Source organism: Triticum urartu, chromosome 6 (assembly GCF_003073215.2).
Source record: "Triticum urartu cultivar G1812 chromosome 6, Tu2.1, whole genome shotgun sequence".
Taxonomy (NCBI): domain Eukaryota; kingdom Viridiplantae; phylum Streptophyta; class Magnoliopsida; order Poales; family Poaceae; genus Triticum; species Triticum urartu.
In genome coordinates this window covers 172,368,676-172,389,439 of record NC_053027.1, presented here as the reverse complement: position 1 = coordinate 172,389,439, position 20,764 = coordinate 172,368,676, and the positions used below count along the sequence as shown (strand labels likewise).

At 46.7% G+C, this 20,764-nt stretch overlaps 2 protein-coding genes across 2 annotated transcripts; one reads left to right on the top strand and one right to left on the bottom strand.

Annotated features, from left to right (window-relative positions):
• The first annotated feature begins 8,575 nt into the window (after positions 1-8,575).
• On the top strand, positions 8,576-14,455 carry LOC125512114 (protein STRUBBELIG-RECEPTOR FAMILY 8-like). Its single transcript, XM_048677179.1, has 16 exons — positions 8,576-9,025; positions 9,137-9,272; positions 9,392-9,463; positions 9,550-9,615; positions 9,692-9,763; positions 9,874-9,945; positions 10,419-10,490; positions 10,580-10,645; positions 10,733-10,798; positions 10,924-11,249; positions 11,863-12,110; positions 12,485-12,756; positions 12,841-12,976; positions 13,069-13,208; positions 13,292-13,448; positions 13,979-14,455. The coding sequence occupies exons 1-16, from the start codon at positions 8,947-8,949 to the stop codon at positions 14,135-14,137; spliced, it is 2,139 nt and encodes a 712-aa protein (XP_048533136.1). The 5' UTR covers positions 8,576-8,946; the 3' UTR covers positions 14,138-14,455.
• Positions 14,456-14,549: 94 nt separating this feature from the next.
• LOC125512115 (lycopene beta cyclase, chloroplastic) lies at positions 14,550-16,403 on the bottom strand. The gene has a single exon (XM_048677180.1). The coding sequence runs from the start codon at positions 16,284-16,286 to the stop codon at positions 14,817-14,819; it is 1,470 nt and encodes a 489-aa protein (XP_048533137.1). The 5' UTR covers positions 16,287-16,403; the 3' UTR covers positions 14,550-14,816.
• Positions 16,404-20,764: the final 4,361 nt, after the last annotated feature.

Genomic DNA, 20,764 nt, shown 5'->3' with positions numbered 1-20,764 from the left:
GGAGAGGTTGGCTTCTGTCCAGTCTGGCCCTGGACCGGGAGACTGCGCGAGGGGAAAGAAAGCGCATGGTTGCTCGGCGACACAGACACGGATAAGGTTAATGGTGGAATCAGGGTGTAAATGTGTTAGTACAAGATAATGGTCATGGGCAGCACGGGCTCACGCCGTGCGTGTGTTGTGGTTAATTGCTTCAGGATTCAGAAGCAGGCTCCAGGTTTTGGCCGGGATGGACGCGTCGCTTTGGTGCTCGAGGTCGAGGGGTGTATATAACTGAAAACTTGAGGTTGAGGAGGAAATGGTGTTCTAGTCACGAGCTCAAATACTTCTCTATGAACTGTTTTTTTTTCTGTGGTTGAATTGTTAGCAGGACAGTGATATTCCAACCATCACAGTTTAAGGAACTGTCTGATACTCCCTTTATTTTTATTTAGTATCACGTATTAGCTTGGTGTGCTGCCGCAACTAACTGGCTGACATTTTTTTATTGCTTCTTTTGTACAATATCCTTTCGTCCGGTGAAAAGTGTATGTTTGGCTTTAAAATTTGTTCATAAAAGAGTCTATTTTTATCTTTTCAATGCATTTTAAAGTAGAAAAAAATGTGTTTTCTTATCACAGGTAATCAAGACCAATAACATTCTACATATGGTCTACTTAATTTTCACATGCACTTAGCTTATTGGAGTTGGGTAATTAAAGATGAAAAAGATGGTGGCTTGCACCTTCTCAATGCATCTTTTACTCACTCCACAATTTATCCTAAAATTTTGATAAGTACATTTTTCACCAAACGAAGGGAGTATACGGGTGTGCAGTTCTTAAGTACTAATTTTACTATAACACAGCATCAGCCTTCCAGGCACAAACCAAACGCCACGTATTCTTGTTTAAAAAAAACGCCACGTACTCGGGCATGCCTGGTCAGGCAACAATCTCATCATTCTCAGGCTACTCTCAGGCAATGCTTTTCTCCAGGCATGAACTCCAGGTCTTCATCCAAACTACTCTAAATCCTGGACTTGACATTATTGCTCGTATTTTTTTGAATTCTATTTCAGGCCTTGGATAATGTGCGTTCGGTGGAAGGAGATGTTTCCGTCGACTACGAATGCATCTATGGCAACTTCACCAATCTCAAAATGATGTGTCGGTTTAGTCTCTCGAACACTCGTAGAGGCGGGGTGTGCATGAGTGCGTTCATAGAGACGAGTTATGTGCGTCTGCGTATGTATTATGTTAAAATGATAAAATTAAAATAATAATGATAAAATCAACAATTCAAAAAAATCAGCTAACATTACTTAGTTTTCCCCTGCAAAAAGAAAAAAAAATTACTTAGTTTTCTTCTTGCTTCCAAATTTTCATGATAATGTCACATTTATGGAGGTCTGGGAAAATAATAATAATATCAACACTTCACTTTCAGAAATATTTTTTCTGAAGCATCATTTTTTTTTACCCAGAGCATTAGGAACGATTTTCCTTACGAGAATTTTCACATATGTAAAACATTTACTATTTTTGTCGACTTTACTGTTCGCGAGATGCATTGAGCTTGGGAGCCGAAACTACACGTCCGATTGATGAAGATTATTCGTGTGGAGTTAGATGACTTTGCTGCAGTCGAGGACTACAATAAATCCGGTAGGGTTTATATTGCTCTAATATTCACGAGCTCAAAGCAGCATTGTCCGACATGGCAGTATGGCACCGACGGCAGTGTCTGTTGCTGAAGCTCACCGCTGAAGCCAACAAGTTTTTTTTTTCTTTCTTTTTTGAAAGCTAGCCAACAAGAAATTATTTTGGCCCATTGTCAAGTTTTTATGTGATGTGGTACCATGGCCTCTGGATGATGAGCTCCAAAGCTCGTCTGGCATGACGGGTCCTCATCAAGCATAACTAACCTAACCTAACCACGCCTACCTAGCTGGTGTCAACGCCGGTTTCTCCCCAAAGAAAGAAAAAGCTGGTCTCACTCTCAACGCCAAGGCACGGCCCGTATGGGATGGCGAGCGACGTGACCACATCTCTTGGTGCTACGTCGTCAGTCGCCTCTTACCGTTGTCGCCTGTTACGGTGCCTAGCTGCTCTGACCAACATGGCACCGACGCCCTAGCTGATGGCCACCGTTGAAGCCACAACAAACAATTACACTATTAGTTTGTTTGTCAGTTTCTCTGTGATTTGATACCCTGGTCTCGGTGTCCTGTCGTCGATGAGCTCCAAGCTAGTTTAGCGCCACAGGTCCTCGTCAAGCATATAACTAACCTAACCACGCCTACCAGCTACCAAGACAGGTCAGGTCGCTTGTGCGGTTGTGCCAACCTCGGATAAAGGGCACGACGACCCATAAGACGAGCCACGTGTCAACGTCTAACTGCCACGTTGAGCACCGTCTCAGCAGGACTTGTTTAAATCCGACCCTCAGGGCATCTCCAACGGTTGTAAGATAGTTGTTGGTAGACTTTGCCACATATGATTTTTGATGATGTGTCATACAATAAATGAGGAAAGAGAGGAAAGTTGTATGTACATGAACCAACACCCATTGCACAAGCTTCAATGTAGAATGAGAGAGCACCCCATTTATTATCTCACATTCTATTGGGCAAACTAGATACAACCCATTGGAGTTGTTGTATGTTAAGGTGTTGGTTGATGACATGTCATATTTTACCAACAAGGTAACATACAAAATATTGAAGATGCCCTCATACGCCCGCGGACACTAACCGGCCAAGTCTTTAGTATTTAATTCTACAAATGGACACTTTAAATTAGAAACCTCAAATTTATATTATTATATACAACGTAAATCGATTTTTAAGCGGAGCTTGCGCGCTTCCGTCGTGCTTATGTCCGGCGGCCAGCTGCGCTCCCCAGAGTGTTGGTCCGGGCGCTGATAAGGTAGCGTAGGGCATAGGACACGGGCCGGCTCACGAGGCTCAAGACACCGCCGTCTCCCATGCCCTACTCTTCCTCGTCAGAGTCCGGAACCCGAACAGTGTCGGTGAACGTCAGATCGATGATGGATCCGTCCTAGGAGGAGCCGCCGACATCCACGACCAAACGGGTGCAGCGTGCGGGGGGTGCAGGCCATCCATCGGGACACTGGAGAATGTGACTCCGCCTCTCCAACGTCCACCGCCGCGAGGGCCGCCGCCGCCTGCCACGCCCGCTGCCTCGCACGGCGGGCACGACACGTCATGTTTGCGTCGGACAACACCCATGATGCGTCCATGGCCTCGGTGTTGGGTTTCGTAGTAATTTCAAAAAATTTCCTACGCACACGCAAGATCATGGTGATGCATAGCAACGAGAGGGGAGAGTATCTATGTACCTTATAGATCGCAACGGAAGCGTTTGGTTGATGCAGTCGTACGTCTTCACGGCCCGACCGATCAAGCACCGAAACTACGTCACCTCCGAGTTCTAGCACACGTTCAGCTCGATGACGATCCCCGGACTCCGATCCAGCAAAGTGTCGGGGAAGAGTTCCGTCAGCACGACGGCATGGTGACGATCTTGATGTACTACTGCAGCAGGGCTTCGCCTAAACTCCGCTACAATATTATCGAGGACTATGGTGGAAGGGGGCACCGCACACGGCTAAGAATATGATCACGTGGATCAACTTGTGTGTTTCTGGGGTGCCCCTGCCTCCGTATATAAAGGACTAAGGGAGGGGGGTGCGGCCGGCCATGGAGAGGCGCGCCAGGAGAGTCCTACTCCCTCTGGGAGCAGGATTCCCCCCAATCCTAGTTGGAATAGGATTCGCGGAGGGGGGAAAGGAGAGAGAGGGGCCGGCCCCCTCTCCTTGTCCTATTCGTACCAAGGGAGGGGAGGGGCGCACGGCCCATGTTGGGCTGCCTCTTCTCTTTTCCACTAAGGCCCACTATGGCCCATATAGCTCCCGGGGGGGTCCGGTAACCTCCCGGTACTCCGGTAAAATCCCGATTTCACCCGGAACACTTTCGATATTCAAACATAGGCTTCCAATATATCAATCTTTATGTCTCGACCATTTTGAGACCCCTCGTCATGTCCGTGATCACATCCGGGACTCCGAACAAACTTCGGTGCATAAAAAATGCATAAACTCATAATATAACTGTCATCGTAACCTTAAGCATGCGGACCCTACGGGTTCGAGAACAATGTAGACATGACCGAGACACGTCTCCGGTCAATAACCAATAGCGGGACCTGGATGCCCATATTGGCTCCTACATATTCTACGAAGATCTTTATCGGTCAGACCGCATAACAACATACGTTGTTCCCTTTGTCATCGGTATGTTACTTGCCCGAGATTCGATCGTCGGTATCCAATACCTAGTTCAATCTCGTTACCGGCAAGTCTCTTACTCGTTTTGTAATACATCATCCCGCAACTAACTCATTAGTTGCAATGCTTACAAGGCTTAAGTGATGTGCATTACCGAGAGGGCCCAGAGATACCTCTCCGACAATCGGAGTGACAAATCCTAATCTCGAAATACGCCAACCCAACATGTACCTTTGGAGACACCTGTAGAGCTCCTTTATAATCACCCAGTTACGTTGTGACGTTTGGTAGCACCCAAAGTGTTCCTCCGGCAAACGGGAGTTGCATAATCTCATAGTCATAGGAACATGTATAAGTCATGAAGAAAGCAATAGCAACATACTAAACGATCGGGTGCTAAGCTAATGGAATGTGTCATGTCAATCAGATCAATCACCTAATGATGTGATCCCGTTAATCAAATAATAACTCTTTGTCCATGGTTAGGAAACATAACCATCTTTGATTAACGAGCTAGTCAAGTAGAGGCATACTAGTGACACTCTGTTTGTCTATGTATTCACACATGTATTATGTTTCCGGTTAATACAATTCTAGCATGAATAATAAACATTTATCATGATATAAGGAAATAAATAATAACTTTATTATTGCCTCTAGGGCATATTTCCTTCACTCGGAGCGCCAACACAGGGGGTGCGCGTCCAGCACCGCATTTGGACACCAGACGGACCGCACGACATCCAGTGAGGCCGCGACGGCACACCTAACATTGGATCCATGCACCATCTGAGCAGATGCAATGGATTCCCGATGGAAGGAGTCCGAGCGCTGCCTCGCATGGGCCTCCTCACGGGAGCGGCGGAGAGCAAACCGGACGGCCGTCTCCTCCCCGGAGCCGCGTGGGATGAGCTCAGGGTCACAGATCTGAAGTGAAGGACTTAGATCCGCTGCCCGCCATGCCGAAGACGGACGAAGATCATCAGGCGGGAGTTCGAGTGGCAGAGGAGAGTGAAGTGACTAGGATTTGATCCGGCAAACGGCTGAGAAGGAATATATGTGAGGTCGGATGGATCAACGTCGGCCGGGTCCGTCGCGGCGGATGCGTTCGGACGCCTCCATATCCAACCCTTATTTGGGTTCGGTATGAGGGGTGCCGATCAACTCGGTCGTTTGAGCGTCTGGCTGTAGATACTCTTATATAGTACTAAAATATCTAACTGAAAATAGGGCGTTACAAATATAGTCAACTGCGTCAAAAAACAAAATGTGGGTATGCGTTACTTCAAATGTCAACATGTCACGGATACTTGATCCAGCCCGGGATAAAACACGTTCTGCTACTGGATTCCCGCATCATGTTTGGGCAGAAAAAGTTCCTTATCGTTCTACCAAACAGCTGATCACAATCTTGTTCCGTTCCTTCTATTTCTTTGCCGACACAAGACAAAATGGTCAAGATCAGAATATGAGATACCCGCCATTTCAACCATTGAGGCCCCGCTTGGAATGTAGTTTTTCTGCCACCCCTGTAATCTTTTACACCTGTATTATACCAGCCTCCAACCAAATACATTCCGAAGGATGGTATTTTCTATCCGGTTGTAATATGTGCTTGGCTCTTCAGGTTTCAATCCACTTGTAAAATATGCGTGAGTACACGCATATTCAACAGCACAGACTACACGCGTATGTGCTTGGCTCTTTAGGTCACGGCTGCCGGCCAACGTCGCCGTCGCAGCCAGGAGCGAGTCGCCGTCACCGTCGCGGCCAGGAGCGAGTCGCCGTCGTCGGCGCGCCTAACCCCCGTCGTGGCCACCGTCTTCTGCGCCTCACCACGTCGCCGTCGCGAACGCCGTTGCTTGACCACCTCGTGGACACCAGCGCCGGCGCCTCCCGGCGGCGCAACTCGATCTAGGTCTCGAGCGAGAGGCGAGGTGGGGAAAAACGACGGCCTCTGGTCTGTATCGGATACCGGCCTGATACGGGTGTAAACGGGAAAACCAGTGTATAACTTACAGCCCAAAAACGACATGCCAAGCACCAACGACAGGCCCATCCGTTTTTATTTTACAAGGATATATTTTACAGGTGTATTGGGCCCTAAAACGAGGAACCAAGCGGGGCCTGAAGAAATGGTTCCCCACTCACTTCTCTCGTGTGTCCCAAACTGTTAAGAATGCTTCGTTAGCTATAATGTAGCTATTCCATTGACTTTTGAATCTGCTATTCCTTTCTTAATTGAGACATATGTTGAATATTTGAGTATCTTTTATGTAAATTAATCAAAAATGTGATAGATAAATCATGACATAAATACCAAGTGAATTAGCAAAAAAAAATGGGCACAAAATCCCAGCGAAATCCTGCGCGATGTCTACTAATTGCACTCTAGATGTTTTTTAACATGATATACATGACATCCCTCTAAAAACAGGACGTAGCACAAAGTCAAAAAGTAAAAAAAAATTGCCTGCAAAAGAAAAAGTAAATAAATTTTCACATTTTTACCTCCTATTTCTCGATGTATAATAAAACCGATGGATTTCAAAATTCGATTATGTTTCAGCCCTTAGTCATGCATTATTTCGTTCGACCCTAATTAAGGAGTTTTTCAGCATCGTGACATCTCAGACCCACTTGCTAGAGTCGTGTTGCAATTGCTTGGATGCCACATCACAATATATTTTAAAGATGGTCACAAAAACCTCTAAAATCATATATTATTCAATCTACATCTAAACCGGGGAATACTTTTCCCCCAGAAAATAGAAGTATAATTCAAATTATGGCATGCCATTTTTATTATTTAAAGATTTGAAATGGGCATTTATAGTTGCAATGAAGTAGTAAATACCACTTACGTGGAGTTAAAATGGGTATCATATGTTTCTTTGAAACATTTTATGGGAATTCATGTCATTTGTTTTTCAATATTTTGCAGTGGGGCGTCGATGTGGCTGACAAGTGGGTTAGAGATATCATGATGGGGGTACAAAACAAAATAATGCACGATTATACGGTAGAAAAGGGAAGATAAATTGAAACCGTCAATCTAGAACGCTTCAGTACATAGGAGGTCAAAAGTTGAATTTACTTCCAAATAGAGACCTTTAAGAAGGGGGTTGCAATTATTTTTCGCTCGGCTGAAGAATGTATACAAGCTCTGGGCATTATATAGTTTTCCATAAAGGCGAGAGGAAGCCTTAGACATGCTAGGATTCTGCTTTGCAAGCCAGGATGCACACATTAGAGTACTATTATCTCTCCTAGTCGAAAAGAACATAAGGTTCGCCTTAGGTATGTCCCCTCGCATATCCTTGTTTGATTATTTTTTCTTCCCACAACTGATTTTTTCTCTCAGTTTGTTCCCCTATAAACCGTCTCAATTGTCTCACCTCTTATCATTACCACATAAAGTTTTGTTTTCTTTGCTGATTTAATAAGTGCTTATGAGACATGTTTTCTTTTACACAATCAAATAAATATGGAGATGTAAATCATAGATTAACCTACTAAAATACAGTCATAAACAAACCAGCAAACCCCCAGATTCAATGACACATAATATTGTAAACGAAATTTCAACTCCTCCTCACATGCACGCATTATTAATCCTGTACTACCCATGTTTTCTTGATTCCATAGCTAACCGCACCCCATTTTGCAACAAAGCACTCTGTCTAATCTAAAAGAACAAATGGCTAGAGCTTGTACCGGCGAGTTGTAACTGGCAACTCAATAATTACTCGAAATGCCCAACTGGCCACCGGCAGGATCTACCAAACACGGCCTGGAATTTAGCATGTGAGAGACGTGTGTTTTCAACGTGTACATCATTCTCAGTCAAGCTGGTTCACCGCAACGAGTACCAGGGACGCAAGTGGATCATGAACCGATAGTAAACATTCGAACTAAATTAGCCATTTTCTCACGAACAAAGTGATTAACGGGCGACCTTGTAACTTTGTTGTGGTTAACGAAGGCAGGGGCGTACGGCACGCAAGTAAAGCCTGTGTGACTTTCAAAAAAAAAGAGTAAAGCCTGTGTGGAAAGGGTGCGGAAGCAACGGAAGAATCTCATTTGACCAAGTTAACTAGTACTACTCCTCAGTCAAACACAAAGCACAAAATCACTGTGCTACTAAAAAGAATCGCTTTCGCCCCCGCCGTTCGCGAGCACCGGCAGCCTCGCCCTCGCGCTCACCTTTCTTTCACCTGCCCCCGTTTTTTGGGTCAAATCAAATCAGAAGCGCTGGGAGCCAAGAGCGAGCGAGCGAGCCAACCCAGAACCCAACCAAAATTTAAGACGCGAGCAGAGAGAGAGAGAGTTAAGTCTTGCCGACCCCATTGCCACGCCGCATCCAAATCTGCTGCCGGGACGACGCAAGGCACCCCCCTTCTCTCTCCTCTTTCCGCTGCCTGGCTAGCTGTTTGCGCCGCGCACGTTAGCTGTACCCCGCTGCGCTGCCCTGCCGCTGCTCTCGGTGAGTGGGAGGAGAGAGAAGCCATCCGTCCGCGCCCATGGTGATCCCCGTGTCCTAGCCGCCTGGCCTGGACCGGCGGTACAAGCCACCGAGGAGGCCCCCGGGAAAGGCGCGTGGGTTTTGTCAGGCGAGAGCGAGAGTCCCGCTGCTGGTGCTGGGGGAGCGGGCGGGGGATGGCGGCGGCCGCATTGGCCGGGCTCCTCGTCGCCCTCGCGGCGGCGACCGCGGGGGCCACCACCGAGTCCTCCGACGGTGAGCGCCTCCGCCTACGTCTCCGCTTCCGATCCCGACTTTTTTTTTTCTGTTGATCTCTCGCGCGCGTGTCGGTGGGCGCGATAATTAATGATGCCTGGGTCCCCGCAGCCGCCGCTCTGGGGAATCTCTACACCTCCTGGAACAGCCCGCTGCAGCTGGCCGGCTGGTCGGCCGGCGGCGGCGGCGACCCCTGCGGCGCGGGGTGGCAGGGCGTCTCCTGCACCGGCTCGGGCGTCACCGAAATGTAAGCATCCATTCTCGCACGCCTCAACCCGTTGATTTGTTTTTCTTTTCGGCCGGTGATTGAGTTTTGCCAGTACCCCGTGCATCCTAAGCCCGTGCTTCTTGTCTCGTATCCAACAGCAAGCTTCCCGGGACAGGGCTGAACGGCTCTCTGGGCTACGAGCTCTCCAATCTGTTCTCACTCAAAACATTGTGAGAGCTCCCCACAACTCGCCCACTGTTCTCGTTTTTCTTCTTCTCTTTGTGCATCATGTTGACCCCCGTTCCGTTACTTGCAGGGATTTGAGCAACAACCAGATTCAAGGTTCAATTCCTTACCAGCTGCCACCGAATCTCACATATCTGTATGTATCCTACCTGGCATAATCTGTTACTGCATTTGTTTGTGTCGGTGGTTTCACTCTGAATGTGGTGATGCAGGAATCTGGCGACCAATAATTTCTCTGGCAATCTCCCATACTCCATATCCAACATGGCTGCAATTGAGTACCTGTAAGAAAATACGTTCCTCGCAACTTTTTCGGTTTTATATGCACGACTATGAATGTGTTAGCATTCAGTTCTGCTGGCAATGTCTGATCGCGGTTAACCTTTCTATGCAGCAATCTCAGCCACAACTCACTGGCTCAACAAATAGGCGATTTGTTTGGAAACCTCAGCTCACTTTCAGAGTTGTAAGGCATCTTCAAACTCTGCTCTTTTTTTTTTGCAAACTACTATGAATTTATAAAAATGTGATTAGGCAATTTTGTCATCCACACACTTTCCGGATACTTTTCCCACAACGTGGCACCTATGTCTTCTGGAACCAATATAGTTCAAACTTCATTTTTTAAGAGCATAGATGATGTAAATTAATATAACTCATTTGCTGGCTTCACAGTTCATATGAAACCCTCTCAATCCACCAATAACTCCCATAGTCCCATCTCCCAGCATCTCATTCCCACCCTGTCACAGAGGGCACCCATCCCTTCTCAGTACAATCCTTTCACTACCCCTACTACCTAATCATCTCTGTTTTGACATGCACTTGTACCCTTCAAACATGTAATGGTCATAAAATCACCTTCTGGTTGGTACTGACGTACATACTCTTACCTTTAGTTCCATAAATCCATCTAATGCTATTTATACTGCATTACAGGGACGTGTCTTTCAACAAACTGACAGGGGATCTTCCAACTTCTATTGGCTCTCTATCAAATATTTCTAGTCTGTAAGTATTGAGTGATTTTCTTAAGAGCACAATTTGACTTTATGTTCAACTTTTTAGCCCTGGTTGCAACATTCTAACACATTTTGCAGCTATATGCAAAACAATCAGTTAACAGGTTCTGTCAATGTTCTAAGTGGTTTAGGCCTTACTACCCTGTAAGCGAGTTTTCATTTTCAGGCAGCAATTTAACTCGTCCTGTTGTTTGCTTGATAAAATGCTAACCTAGTTTTCATTTTTGACAGAAACATTGCAAACAACAATTTCAGTGGCTGGATACCAAAAGAATTCAGCTCAATCCCAGACGTGATGTATGCCCCAGAACGCTTTACTCCCCCCCCCCCCCCCCCCCCCCCCCCCTCTCTTCCCTTCTCTGTAGGCTTAGTGGATATCCTTGGTAGAACATTCTAATAACTTGTTGCAATTACAACTGTAGACTTAACGGAAACTCATTCCTGAATGGACCTGCTCCTCCACCACCACCTTTCATGCCACCACCCCCTAGAAAGCCGCGCAGTCGTCCTAACCGTTCTGGGGGAAGTGGAAATGCCCCAAAAGGCTCTGAGAGCTCCACTGGTCAAGGTGGCAAGAATGGTCTGCAGACAGCTTCGCTTGTGGGGATAATTGTTGGCTCAGTACTTGCTGCTTTGTGTGTGCTTCTTCTTTTGGTATTATGCATTCGCAAATCTCGGAAAAGGAAGGATGATAGCAGCACGGAATCCAAAGATTTTGTAGGTCCACTATCAGTGAACATAGAGGAAGGTACTGCACTTTCTTATGCTCGCATGTTTTCTTGCTGCTGTATTTTACTAGTATAATCTCATGCTATTTTCAATCAGCTGAGATACTGACGTTAGCTTAAGGCAACCGTAAAACTGAGTGCTGTTTGATTGGGTCCGAAACCGGTGTATGTATCAGTAATGAAAATCATGTTCTTCTACCTTCAATAACCCAGTTTCACAGGCCAAGCCATATCATTGTAAGATAATTGAGTTCTGACCATCCGTAGAGCCTAAGTGTCATTTAGTGCCCTTTGCCTGCATAATCAAAACTCACATGGCACACTATGATTCACGATGCAACCTCCGGCACAAGGTAGTACATTACTAGCCTTTGACATCAAGATCAGTTTAGTTTTGCAACTAGTTTTTGAGGCACGGCACTAAATCTAGTAGTGAAGAGCTTGAAATCTTGGATAGTCTGTAATATGCACTCAATAGATCTAATGGTGGCACATAAAAACTGCAACCCCCCCCCCCCCCCCCCCCCCCCAATTTCGCTCGTTTGATAATCTTCTGTATTTTAACTGAATTGATTGCACACTCGTCAGTCATAATTCAGATTTTTACCTTCCATCTGTGTTTTTGTTTTGTAGTATCTAACAGGGAAATCCCAGAGCAAGGTCTTGAAAATACGGCTATGAAAGTCCTGCCTGCTGAGAAAATGACTCCCGAGAGGGTTTATGGTAAAACTGGTTCTATGAGAAAGACAAAGGTTCCCATAACTGCAACACCTTACACCGTGGCTTCCCTCCAAGTTGCGACGAATAGCTTCTGTCAAGATTCCCTTCTGGGAGAGGGTTCACTTGGTCGTGTTTACAAGGCTGATTTCCCCAATGGAAAGGTAAAATATGCTTCCTGCCGTTTTAAATGAGTTATAGAACCCTACCAGGAATAACAAGTCCTTGTTATTACTCATAAACGTCAAGTTTGTGGGTGACTGAATCAGCTCTATTCCCATTTTTTGCCAATCTGGAGTGCGAAACTATTTTATGCATTTTGAACTTGAGCATTATGAATATAGCAGATTATTCATTTACCATGGTTAATCAAATAAGAATTGGTTACACTGCCCAGGCGATTATTGTTTTCTAGCATGTTTACTATAAAATGCATCAAATGTAAGAATATAAGAGGTTTTTAATACATACACCCTCTTCCTCTTTTCCCCCTCTGTAATGCTGTGCACTCCAGCTGAATTCTATGCCACTTTTGCAGGTTATGGCTGTTAAGAAGGTAGACAGTGCCGCTATTTCCTTGCAGGAAGAAGATGATTTCCTTGAGGTTGTATCAAGTATGTCACGACTTAGGCATCCAAACATCGTGCCACTTACAGGGTACTGTGTGGAGCATGCGCAAAGGCTTCTTGTTTATGAGTACATTGGAAATGCAACGCTGCATGATATGCTGCACTTCTCTGATGAGATGAGCAGAAGACTTACATGGAACATCCGTGTAAGAATAGCACTAGGCACTGCTCGGGCATTAGAGTAAGTTACTTTAATCCCTTGCTATTTCTGAAGGTTCTAGTGGATGACACATATAATGTTAACGTTTTCCAAATCTTTGTATAGATACCTGCATGAGGTGTGCTTGCCATCTGTTGTTCATAGAAATTTTAAGTCCGCAAACATCCTACTTGATGAAGAGCATAATGCACATTTATCTGACTGTGGGCTCGCTGCCTTGACACCCAATACCGAGAGACAGGCAAGTATCACAAATACATCCAAGTACCGAGATAGTTATCAAATGGCACCTGTAGGTGTAACCTGCACTAACTACTTGGTTTGTCGTTCCAGGTTTCTACTGAAGTGGTTGGCTCATTTGGATACAGTGCCCCAGAGTTTTCCATGTCAGGAATTTATACTGTAAAGAGTGACGTGTACAGTTTTGGAGTAGTGATGCTAGAGCTATTGACCGGAAGGAAGCCACTAGACAGGTATATACCCTCTAGCTTCTATTCTGATCCTGTTGTGTTACACCTTATAATTAGTAAAAATGACCTTTGTACGGCTGTTGCAGTTCTAGAGAGAGGTCAGAACAGTCTCTTGTTAGATGGGCTACGCCTCAGCTTCATGACATCGATGCACTTTCTAAGATGGTTGATCCAGCATTGAACGGAATGTACCCTGCGAAATCACTCTCCCGCTTTGCAGACATAATTGCACTCTGTGTTCAGGTACCGTCTTTCTTTGGGACAGATATTCAGTTGTATGGCAGCATTTAATAATTTATACAGTTTTGCTAAAGCACATGATGTGCTATAAGTATTGCACATCTAAGTCTAGATGTGCTATAAGTATTGCACATCTAAGTCCTATGTCATTGATCTTATGTTGAGATTCGTGTAGATATTTTCTTTTTCTTTTTTCTCTTTCTCTCTATGCTTAATTCACTCACTTAGATGTGCAATAACTAGAGCACATCTAGATGTGCCCTAGACACACCCTTATTTATAAAAGAAGAAAAAACAGTCTTATAGTTTATTCAAATTCTTGCAATCTTACGTGGCTAATCTGATTAATATTGCAAGTACTAAATTACTTGATCTATGTTTGAGTTGCTTCGATTTACAAAGCAAATGCATGTGTCATAAAGTTACCCTGGCTCATTTCTTAGAATTTATTCTTGGCATATTTTGCCTCATGTATTTCATGTCAGGGGCATATCCTAATACCTAATAATTGTTTCTGTGATTTCTTTGTGCAGCCGGAGCCAGAGTTCCGTCCTCCTATGTCTGAGGTTGTCCAGCAACTTGTGCGCCTGATGCAGAGAGCTAGCATAGTAAGGCGGCAATCAGGCGAGGAACTTGGGTTTTCTTACAGAGCTCCAGAACGCGAAGGAGATGCGAGAGACATTTCCTTCTGAGCATTTTCTTGAATGGCAAAAGTGAAAAGGAGGTCTGAGGGACAAATACAAGAATTGGGTGACTGCACATGAACTGGATACATGAGTTGTTCAGACGGTTGAGGATCAAATGAATTTGAGAAGATAATTTTGGTATTTACATTGTTCAATTATGCTCATTCTTCTCTTCATTTTGTTCGGGGTAGTCTACTTCACAGTTAAACTGTGTTCTCAAATCAAGGGCGTGTACAGCATGTTAGTCGGGGTAGAGAAAAGAAATGTTAATGCAACAGGATAACTCTGTTGGATGTCAAACAAGTACATACCTTTTCCTTGGCATTGCGTTCCATCCTACTTCATGTTCTTACTGTATAGGCTAAAATTTCTATGATTATGCGACCTTTTGTAAGTAATTTATGGGAAAACTTTGATCTGTGTTTGTCCACCATGACATATAATACATGGAGTGAGCGATACCTCAGTATATGAACTATACATCTCAATAGCGTACGTAGCAGCAGCAAGAATTGTATTGTTACATCTCTCTGGAGGTCCTAAGCTGCTGTTGCTAGCAGTGCTATTTAAATCCTCCTCTTTGCCATCATAGATACGTACATTTGAGAAAAGCTATGCCAAAATCAAAGATCCCCATGAAGATCTTGAGATGAGAAATGCAGGTACATACATACCCTCTAAGTCATCACCTATCCTTGTCCTGTATCAAGTTGCCGACCATCTTGGCAAGAGGCACGGTGCCCTTGGCCATGATCTCCAGCTTCGACGTGTTGGAAGCGTGCGCGAACAGCGAGAGCCCGAACATCAAGAGCTCGGGCAGGAACAGCCTCGACGAGAGGAAGCCGTGCCAGTAGTGCGGCTCGAGGTCGAAGAACGCGTTGAAGAAGCGTCGTGTACCTTGGAGGTCCAGCTTGAGCAGGACGTCCATGCCGAAGCAGAAGAATTCCCTCTGCCGCCGCCTGTCCGTCGGCCACAGCTCCTTCCACACCTCGGCGGCGAGCGCGTCCCCGGCGATGCCGCCGTTGCCGGTGTCTAGAAACCGCACGATGGAGTCTGCCACGATGGGCGCGGTCGCCAATGTGCGCGCCACCATGTACCCTGTGGAGGGATGCACCATCCCGGCCGTGCCGCCGATGCCTACCACCCTCTGCGGCAGCACGGGCAGCGGCCCGCCCATGGGGATCACGCAGCGCTCGTCCTCCTCGACGCTCCTGATGCGAATTCCCAGGTGCCTCAGCCGCGCGGCCATGCGCTCCTGGATGTCGTCCATGGAGAGCCCCGGGCGCGCGACCAGCGACGTCTCCTCGAGGAAGATCCTGGTGGGCGAGAAGGGCATGGCGTAGAGGAAGGTGGGCACGCGGCTGTTGCGTTCCTTGATCGCGGACCCCTCGGGGAGGTGGGAGTCGCGCCAGTCCATGAAGAGCATCTTGTCGATGTCGAAGGGGTGCTCGTCGACCTCGGCGAGGATGCCGTAGGCGACCTGGTATCCCGGGTTGTAGGGCTTGTCGTACTGCACGAGGCAGCGGGAGAAGCCGGTGGCGTCGAGGACGACGGTGGCCGGGACGGCGACGCCGTCGTCGCAGATGAGGAGGGAGGAGGCCTCGTTGTGGACCACCTTGGCGACCTTGGCCTGGTGGAAGCGGACGCCGTGGGCGATGCAGCGGTCCATCATGGTGGACTTGAGCTTGCGGCGGGCGACGCGGGCGTAGGGGCGGTGGAGCGACTTGGAGGTGCGGTCGTCGATGAAGACGGAGGCGGAGGGCCAGACGGTGTCGAGGCAGTCGGAGAGGCCCATGGCCTCGAACTCGTCCACCCAGACGCCGTAGTTGTTGGGCCAGACGAGGCCCGGGGAGGGGTCGATGGAGACGACGGAGAGGCCCGCCTCGGCGACGCGCTGCGCCACGGCGAGCCCCGCGGGCCCGCCGCCCACGACGGCGAGGTCGACGGGCCGGGAGCGCGCCGGGTCGTAGCGGGGCAGGTCGAGGGACAGCAGCTCGGGCCGCGGCGGCGGGGCCAGCGAGCGCAGCGCCTGCCCCGCCGACACGGACGCCGTGGCCCTGCAGACGATCGCCGCCCGCCCCGGCGGCGCGGGCCGCGGGGCCTGCGGCGGCCGGCAGGCGTGGTGGGCGCGGAGGAGGAGGGCGGTGGTGGCCATGGGAGGTGGGGATTCGCTGCCGCGGCGTGGCCGTGTAATCCTGAGTCGATAAGCTACTTATTGTAGAGTGGGGGCGGGGCGAGGGAGAGAGAGGTGAGCTGAGGGCGGAGTGGTGGGGAGCCACCACACCACTGCCTGCCGTCCGTGGCCGTGGGTGGCGGATTCCACCGGGTAGATCCTGTGAAGGTGGTGCGAGCGTCGGGACAAGAGGTGGAGGGGAAACCCATCTCGGTTCCGCAGCCGCCAGCACAAAATACACATGGACTGGATTGGATATGCTTGTCTCTCTTCAAAACCTCCAAAATCCGTCGGAGCAGTGCGCTGCTAGAGCGGAAGGAGGATCTGGGGAATAGGATGCGTGTTAGTTCGGCAGTGGCTGGGCTAGCGATCAGTCGGTGTCAGGACGAGTACGGACTGCAGCTTGAAATCGACATGATAGGCCGTAGTGAATTCTCCCCCCAAAAAGGATTACAGTACTGTATTTACTTCACAAAATACACCACATTTAGCAATAGACGAGATGACACTAATGTGGTATCTAGTAAAAGGGAAACAGAAGTTATACCTTTGATTTGACAATTTCATTAAGAGTTTCGAACAAACCGGCCGATCCATGCGATAACAGACATCGATCGGGTCTCTTTCATTCACAGGAAGGATTTTCACATCGACTTTGGAGAATTGGAATCTTTAGAAGAAGAAGAAAAAACTCTATATCAGTCGTGTGATCTGTATTGCCGAGTCCTAAAGATTTTCTTCAAAGGATCCTTTTACATTACATTTGAAATTTTTCATTCACTCAAACCTCTTGGAAAATCTCTTTTGTGTTTCAAGTTTTTCGATCGAACAAAAACTAAGGCAAATACATTCATGCAATATTTGAGTGGGCATGACGTTGCAGTCATGCACTTTTTATTCTTGTGATTTCGTGATCCCTCAAATCAAAGAGCCCAAAGTACCATTGATAGAAGATCAGTTCGCATGTATCAGCAAAGCTTGTGGTTGCTCGACTATGATATGATAAACCGAAATGACATCTTAGCCTCTATGTGGGTTTTGGTGATAATGATGAATGACTAGGGGACTAATTGTATTTATAAGTGTAAGAAAAGTTTTTAGTCATATGAAAATAATGTAAAAGTGGCCGGTGTTGGAAATATGTCTTGGAGGCAATACTATTGTATTATTATATTTCTCTGTTCAGAATTAAGAGTATATATTCTATGCTATAACTGCTATGGTCCTGGAATATGCGATTCAGTGGAAAACTCATATGCACGTGTGGAATGATAAACGGTAAAATAAGATTCCCTAATCTCGCCTCGAAGACTAGCTCAAGTGTTGTTGGTGATCACATTTTTTGGATCTTAGGATATCATTAAGTGTAATGATAGTCCTAAAACAACATTGAGGATATGACGTTAGAAGAACGATCATATTGAATCGGCCAAACTTGTTTGTTATACTTTGAGATGATATCGTCACAAGTTAATTACTATAACGCGGAGTGTTAACATGTGTTTTAGTTCCTTAGACCAAGAGAGTATCGTAATCACTTCTTACCGTACAATGAACTTTGGGTTTGCTGAAACATCATCAGTAACTTGGTGATCATAACGGCAACTTACAAGTTCATCGGAAAGTCTGACAAGGGACTCGATAGCTCGAGAGTGGAATTTGCTCCTTCGAGGATGGAGAGATATTCTTAGGGTACTCTCGGTGTGACGGCATCCATCATCATCTGGCCAGACATAGGTGACTAAGTCAAGGGGATGCCGAAACACGACAACGAGAAAAAGAAGAACAAAACCGGCAACGAGGAGACCGGTATAGTGAGCATGTGTATCACTCAAGAGGATACCGAGACATCTCACCTCGGGTTTTGTAAAGTATCACGAAGCAAAGGGAACATCACATGATAACCATTCACTCGAATGTCATCCGTGTAATCATAGGGATTGATATGGACACCCACAGTTGCGCTATCGACCATTGTGCAAAGGGGTTTCGTTCATGTCTATGATTTAGGGAACCTACAAGGTCACAAGATTAAGGTAATCATGATCTGCGGAGTGTTATTAGAACCAAAGCATCAAGGATTTATTTGTGAAATTGTTTCATTAATTCAGAATAGTTTCAAGAGGAATCAGAAGCATTTCGGGGTCACGGGAAGGGTTTCAGAGCTTATTGGCAATACCGGGTATTACCAATAAATAATATATAGGTGGAAAATGTTTCGTGGGATGCTAAATTAATAATAAAAGGCTCTAGTAATTGTTAGGAGGCTTTTATATTTAATTTAATATCAATGGGCCTTAAAAGACCAAGTGGTGGAAGGAATATTTGGTCACCATGACCCAATAGGGAAGGCTCAGTGGGAGGCCGAATTGGAGTGGGGGGAGGAGTCCTATAACTCCCCCTTGGCCGGCGCACTAGGTCCTCTCCCCTCTAATCTATATATACTCGAGGATTTTGCCCTTTGGGACACACAAGTTTTGGAGCCTCATGTGGTTCATCTAGTTCTAGTTGATCCTAGTTGATACAGCTAGACCTAGTTCCTCTAATCCTCATAATTAGAAGCCCAGAGTGATTCTAATCTCCTCCCTCTAATTCTCCAGCGATGATTAGCTCTGGACGGCGAAGCGCTGTGGGATCGTGAAGACCGTACGCTTGCAACCAAGTAGAGAGGCCATGCTTTCGGTCTTCCATTTGCGGGATCATTCGAGGGCGGTTCGCGGGATCGTCATTTATGGTCCGAGGGACTCCATGTACGATTTACACCGACTCGTCTAATTCTGCTGCACTCCGAAGTCGGTAACGATCGTTGATCCAAGCCTTATATGCATCTTCATATTGTTCTTGGGTGATCGTAGGGCATTTTTTCGTTTTCTACTACGTTCCCCAACAGTGGCATCATGAGCGGTTCTATGAGTAGAAGCAAGTTTCGATCTAGATCACATGTGGATGGGAGGGTTTGATTTTCTTGATATGCTTCGCTCGAGTGTTTCTTCGGTTCAGTTCATTGACGGCATGATGTAGCTTTGTATAAAGTTCTGACAATCGGTCGGCTCTGGCTGTCGACGATCTGCTAACAGTTCTTTGGGCTTCATCATAGTCAAGAATAGTGAACCATTGCGTACACAAGAGGGCGATGAAGATGAATGATCTTCTAGGGGGTCATGCAAATTTGATGAAGTTTAGTGTGGGGCTAGAGATTTTTAATTAAGTCTCTTCCCTCACACACCCCAAAAGTTAATCTAGCAACAAGATTATCGCCTTGATTGTGCACATATGTAGTTAGTGTTATCCGGAAACCCTAGCATCCACGTAGTTTTACAGGTTTGCATATGATGTGGTATAGCCTTCGTCATGATAATGAGTTTATGTATGAGATGGTTATATGTTTTAATGTTAAGTGGCCTGTGCGTCATGGCATGATGGCTAGAGCCACGAGATTGCCACTTTAATGTAAAAGATGTAGAGATCTCCTACAGGTTATAGGTGATGGTGGCAAGTGTACATGGACGACCCCCGACGTGGAGAAGGTGTACCGGGCGCATGAAGGAGGTGCTGAAATTTCCGTCCAACGGCAACGTTTTCTAAAAGTGGTGCCACAACAACGTTTTTGAAACGGTCGCCACGACAACATTATCAGAAATTGCCACTGAGGGAGTCCTGGATAAGGGGGTCCTCGGGCGTTCGGGCTATGTAACATGGGCCAAACTAATGGGCTGCGAAGATACAAGATAGAAGACTTTCCCCCGTGTCCGGATGGGACTCTCCTTTGCGTGGATGGCAATCTTGGCGTTCGGATATGAAGATTCGTTTTTCTATAAACCGACTCTGTACAACCCTAACCCCCTCCCGTGTCTATATAAACCGGAGGGTTTAGTCCATAGGGGCAATCATAATCATACAGGCTAGGCATCTAGGGTTTAGCCATTACAATCTCGTGGTAGATCAACTCTTGTAACCCCTATACTCATCAAAGTCAATTAAGCAGGACGTAGGGTATTACCTCCTTCAAGAGGGCCCAAACCTGGGTAAACATCGTGTCCCCTGCCTCCTGTTTCCCTCGATCCTTAGACGCACAGTTCGGGACCCCCTACCCGAGATCTGCCAGTTTTGACACCGACATTGGTGCTTTCATTGAGAGTTCCACTGTGCCATCGTCGAAATGCTCGATGGCTCCATCAATCATCTACAACAATGCTGCCGTGAAGGAGATTTTTCTCCTCGGCCAGATCTTCGTATTCAGCGGCTTCGCACCGTGTGCCAACTCGGTTGGCCACCTAGAGCAGATTGACAGCTATGCCCCTGGTCACCGGATCAGTTTTGGAAATCTGAACTATGTCGCTGATATCCGAGGAGACTTGATCTTCCAAGGATTCGCGACCCTAGCCACTGCTCCGGCCTTAGATCCGGAGCGCGTCACCAGGTCCGAAGACAGGAGTCTAGAGCCCGCGAGACCCTCTACG